Genomic DNA, 6,000 nt, shown 5'->3' with positions numbered 1-6,000 from the left:
TAACTCTCCCCTGGAATTCCTTTTTAATTAAAATAAACCCACTGTAAAACAAAAAAACAAAAACAAAAAACAACAACAACTAAAAATCTAAAAGAAGTTAGCGTCCAGGCTGCCTTAACATTTTAAATTGACTGGATTTGAAAAAAAAAAAAGTTTTTAAGAATTTTGCAATGATTCAAAACAAACTTTTCAATTCAAATAAACATTACTTCAGCTGTACTTGAGAAAACATGTTCCATAAGCTTAAGATATTAAGTTGAATCAACAACTCTTCAGTCACTCTGCCCAACATTACAAACTATTTTTATTTACTTTGACATTTCTTTCGAGAGAGTCAGTTCTTCATTCCACACAAACAAATGGTTCAGCTGCTTCAGTGTCGGCTCAAACACAATATGTGAAACTGCTCCCTTTTAATTTATTACATTGTAAGTAATGGGGTAGGGGCAGTATTTTAATTAATGTAAAAAAAAAACCTATTACTTACCTTAAATTGTATTAGAGACACACACATAGCTTATTAAATTTATCTTTTCTTCAAACTACAAAAAGCAAGGGTCTTGGGAGGGTTTTAGCTCTCAAAGAATGCATGCTGGGAGGTCTAGTAATCTGCTGATTATGTTTCTTTAGAAACTTAATTTCACAAGTTGATTAAACTCTGTACAGTACATTTGTTCAACTCGTTATTTCAAGTCAAAAGAGTTCAAGTTAGAAGAGCTCATGAAAGTTCTAAAGTGTTCTGAAAATAAATACTAGAAATTTTATGAAGTAAACAGCAGTTGTGAAGACAAAAGTGAGACACATGTTTTTTAATTAAAATGATTAAAAACTACATAATCCGCAAACTTTACAAGCACTCAATATGGAAGCATTAACGATATCATTACATACATAGATGAGATTCTTAAATTAACATATCAGTTTCAGATGTACATGCTTTGAGCATAAAGAGAAATGAAGGGAGCAAGATGAATTAACATTTTGGTATATGAAAAGGAAAAAGGGGCATCTTGTAAAAAGAAAACAAAAGGAAAAAAAGTAACATTGTGCTCTTTAATCCAATATACAACAAAATACAACTCACTTGTACATTTTGGCTTCCTAGTTTTGCATAAAGAATTATATTAAAGTTCAGGCAAAGTATGATTTATTTGCCACACATCTTTCCCATCATTAACATCCTGACAGTATTACAGGCAGTTGTGAAGATCTTTGGTTTTTTTTAAGGAACCACACAAACACAAGTATACATGTGGTTCCTCTAGCTGCATGATTTTTTTTTTTTTTTTTGCCCATAATAAAGTAAGGTCCTCTACGGCATAAAGGCTCCAGAGGAGAGAGCAGGGACACATGCTTTTCCTCTAAATCAAAGGGAGATAGGAATGAGACTCTGATGGTTAAAAAAGAGGAGTAAGGCAGAGGGGTCTTTATGGGAGATCTTCAAAACATCTTGCATAACTTATGTTTACCTGAGCTGCAAATGCAAGCCTTTTTGGATCACTTTCACTTTGAAATTAAATCTCACTTTTATAGCAACTAAATACCCATCTTCCATGAAAGCTTCCTTCTCGTGGAAGACTTTTCGAGTAGTTTTTAGATACCTGATACCTGCTGTAAATGCCTTTACCCATGTGATCTGTGCAGGCGTGTGAGTTATTGGCAGAGCCATGAGCCCCTGGCACTGATGATCAGTAAATTAGACCAAAAAAAGACAGAATCAGGGCCATAAAGGCTTCAAAGCACTCACTGATTATCCAGAACAAAGGGACCTGTGCACAACAAGGGAAGATTTTTTTTGGTGCTGGTAAGAAGATACTACTCTGACCCCACCTCCTCCTCCTTCTATCGGTTCATCCTCACACTCTTCCTCCTCCAGGGATTGGGGGATCACATGTGTAACTGCAGGGGTAAGGCCCTCCAGACAGGGGGAATGTGCACACACACCTGTGGCGCAGGAATGTGTGTGTGTGTCTAATTATGTTATCATTAATTACTTTGTGAAGGATTTCTTAAAAGGACTCTTTATATGTGAAGGAATATTGACTATTTAGTACGGCAGAGTTTCAGATATTCGTAAATACATAAACTAAAAAAAGAGAAATTAAAGTTCAAACATAGTGCAAAAATTAAGCGAATGGCTTATTTAGCGCAGGAAGGCAGTTTTTGGAAATCGTTTAAAAGATTGTGGCTCTAGATACACCATCTCACTAACAGAATCTGTCGGGCGTGGTTGATAAGGAATAAAAGTTTTTAGTGCATCAAAGCTACATTGGAAGACAAAATAATTACATTAAAGGTTTTGTTTTTTTATAATTTAGTAGCAATATATTACACAAATTCCAAATTTATACTTAACAACAAAATATGGTATATATACTGTATATATATATATAAAAAAGGAAAGATAGAGAGAAATGCTTAAGGATTTTGGGTATAAGCACACATTTCCTCAGAATTTGGCTCAAATAAATATCAAAGGTAAACCGTGTCATCCAGTTCAAAAATACCAGACCAGGACTTTTTTTTTTCCGGAAAAGGGCTTGAATAAGAAATCTGAGGGAACAGTAAAGTGTAGACACAACAGGACTTAAATGTTCCTGCAGAAAAAGAAACCAAATAAACACCCCTCTGTGTCTGTGTTAGTCTTTTACATTCCTCAGAATATTAGCCATTGTCCCGTTGAAACTGGATACACTGATGACACAGCAGAGGAAAATTCATTTCTTAAACTTGTGAGTCCTGACAGATAAAATGCTTTTTTCTCTCAGCGATTGTGTTGAAAACCTACACTGCAGACTGTAGCACCAAAGGCTGTGTCCATCTGGATAATAAATTATGCGATAAGGTACTGTAAAAGACATGTGAGCACATGAAACAGCCCTGGATGCAACTGAAGACACATCTTTTTTGCAATGTTCAATTTTCTTTTACAGAAATTAAAGCTTAGAAGGACCGATTGCTACAGCAGTGCAGCCATGTCTTGGAAGGATGTTGGAAACATCCGGTCCGACTGCTCTTCTCCACCTGCCAAGTGAGTTGGATCAGTCTGAACAGTCTGTTTGATGAGTGTCCACTGTGGTTTTTCAGTTCATCAGCTGTCCTGGTTGATCATACATCACTGTCTTTTTGTCTTTAATGAGTACTTGTTTACACCAGACAAGTGATCCTGAAAGGTTACTATGGCTTCTCACAACTATTTACAGTTTCAGCTGAACATCATCTCACCTTGTATGGCTTTTATAGTCCTTTTTAAGAGTACATGTTTTAGCACAGTGCAGGAGTTTACTCAAAATTTACAAAACATATGGAAGTCTTGAGAAGAACGCAGAGAGTCTTTAAAAAGCGAGTGCTGGAGAAATAAAAGACAAACATGCAGCATTTCTCTTTTTTTTGTTTTTTCTTCTTTCAGTGTTCATCTTTTTTTGTTCATCATCCTCTTTACTTCTCCCCTCCTCTGCTTGTCTAGCTGTCTGTCAGTCAATATGGCCTCCAGACGGACTCATCCAAGCGGCCCGAGGCGCTCATTGCAGTGGGGGAGTTGCTGTGGCTGCCGTCGGCCTCCACGCCCTCGCTCTGGGTGTTCAGGCCGGGGTTCATCAGGCTGTTGGTCCCTCCGGTGCCCGCGGCCCCCGAGCAGGACAGCAAGCGAGTGGGGGAGCGCTCACCCCCGGTGTTTCCCGGTGCCACCATGGAGAACTGGTAGGACCCAGAGCCTGTGCCGTAATACAGGTAGGAGTTGGACTGGAAGTTCTGGGTTTGGTTGTTTGAGTAGGGGGGCGGCAGGTAGTGGTATCTAGAGGAGGCCGACATGCTGAGGCCGCTGATGCCAGTGCTGGAGGTGTTGGCGGAGTAGGGGAAGGCCCCGGGGTAGTGCATGCGGGGGTCCGAGAAGCGAGGGTCAGTCAGCGGCGACAGAGACGGGAAGGTGGTCCTCTGCTGGAAGAGATCTGTAGTCCCTGTTGGCAAAAAGAAAGAAACAAAATGCTGGTTAAGAGTCAACCAATACTCAAAATTAAGGATTTGTTGTTGTTCTAGACAATTCTGGGAAAGAAGAGAAACTTATCATGAATGAAATTATGAAATTACGTTTATGTGTCATCATTAGTCATCAATTATAAGTCAGTTATTGATTTAAAAATAATATTATTACTCTGCCAGAGTCTATAATCAGAAAAGCATCCAGCAACGGTCTGTTCTTCATAGCAACGGTCCATCATTCATAGCAACGATGTTCTTTATAGAAATAAAGGACATTAGAATGCTGTAATTGACCAATCAGAATCAAGTATTTAGCAAAGATGTGTAATAAATCATTGCAATTGTTAGGTGTTTGAATTTGAAAAATGTAAGGTGACACTGGCTCAAGCTCTGTTGCATCACACAAGCGCTTCGACACTGTCGTGGTATGAGAGAAAGTGTGTGTATGTAAATTTCCATGGCTGTTTACCGAACACAAACATGTTTGTATTTGTGCTGCAGGTTGCAGTGATGCATTTTATCGATTTGTTACAAATAAAAAAGAAACAATAACTCAACCAGTGACTAAAACAATAAGACTAATTGTAGCCAAACTCTCAGGGTGATTTAAGTTTTTTATTCCAGGTTGAACCAGAGTGAACCAGAGTGTCAATGCAATGATGTGAGTTACTGAAGTAAAGTTATTAAACTATATTTACTATGTTGAATGGAAAAACACCCTCAATTTGCGAAAATGGTTGTTATGTCTGGGACAACTGTAAGTAGACTTTGGGACAGTTGTGGGACATTGAGGAAAAAGTGAATTTTGAGCCCCTGAATCAACAAAAGAATCAGCCTTGAATAAAAGCTGCTGTTATGATTATGAAACAAGGGGCTCAGAGATTTCTCATTTTCTATTATTTTAAAAAACGACCCTCATCTCCAGAACTTCCCCAAACCCCCAATTCTGAGCTCAGATTTCTTGAGATATGCCTGTCCATGGAAATGTTTGCTCAAAGTAATGAACTGAGACATTTTTTTGCTTAATAACAGTCATCAAACACTGACAGCACATCATCCCACAGCCCTGTGCACAAGACCGAAGTTATGAAAAGGCCCCCTCGCCTCACCACGGCCCTCCTACCACTCCTTCAAAAGCAGAGCAACGTACAGTATTCTGTCTTTCTTGGAGCAATGAAAAGAGGCATTGTCAGTGCTGAGGGGTGCTTTGTATAAACACCGACGGCTTGTTGCACTGTTGTGCAACTCATCATAAATCATACTTAGTCGACAGAGGCAGACGGTTGCAATCAGAGACAGACAGAGAGGGGGAAAATAAAGAAAAGAGCGAAGGAAGGAAGGGAAGAAAGAAAAGTGTTTCTGTGTGAATATCCGCTAAACTAATGTGTATCACAGTCCAGGAGCTGTCAGAGTTAACTGCTAAGTGTAATCTCACAGGTAACAGAGCGCTGTGAAGCCAGCTGTTACGACTTCAATTTCACTGCACACTTTCTAATTTATTCAGCTGACAAAAGGGAAATAAAAATATCGCTCAAGGGTTTGACTTGGCGGTTTGCTTCTCTGAGATTTGGGGCCGCTACTGTCACCAACTCAGTCCCTTAAGTCAAACACCACATTGCCCCTCTCACTTAACCGTGGAGTATTATTGGCTGATCTTATACCTTGAGCTGCGGATATGAACCCATTCACAGGTCTGCAGTCGTGTAGGATTTCTGAACGCTGCCTGCTGCCACCTACTGTAGTATTTGGGTTAGGGACAGTTATGTTCCATATTTGAGGTGTATTATGTAATTTAGACAGTATTATGAGTGAGGATGCACAATTCTTTTTTTCAACTAATACTACTAACTGATAATTACTTGGCTTGAAAAGTTCATATGAGCTGTAGTTTATGCACACCTGAGAGTAAGAAAGGCTAAGTGAGCAAAGATGGATGATTTAATAGTTCAGTTTAGGCTGTTTTAATATTGATTTCTTTTTTCTAGTAAAGGACATCAAAAAACTTTACAGATACACCTCAGT

General features: G+C 38.9%; 1 protein-coding gene across 1 annotated transcript in view; it reads right to left on the bottom strand.

The window, feature by feature from the left end:
* Positions 1-794: 794 nt before the first annotated feature.
* runx3 (RUNX family transcription factor 3) overlaps positions 795-6,000 on the bottom strand; it is a 68,662-nt gene continuing 63,456 nt past the window's right edge. The window contains exon 8 of the mRNA XM_084741834.1: positions 795-3,956. Within this exon, the coding sequence (XP_084597960.1) occupies positions 3,478-3,956 (479 nt within the window). The 3' untranslated portion in view covers positions 795-3,477. The remainder of the gene's footprint in view (positions 3,957-6,000) is intronic.

This window comes from Lutjanus erythropterus, chromosome 18, assembly GCF_056507025.1.
Source record: "Lutjanus erythropterus isolate fLutEry1 chromosome 18, fLutEry1.hap2, whole genome shotgun sequence".
In the NCBI taxonomy this organism is placed as follows: domain Eukaryota; kingdom Metazoa; phylum Chordata; class Actinopteri; order Lutjaniformes; family Lutjanidae; genus Lutjanus; species Lutjanus erythropterus.
Note: the sequence above shows the minus strand (reverse complement) of the source record. Positions and strands in the feature narration are given on the sequence as shown.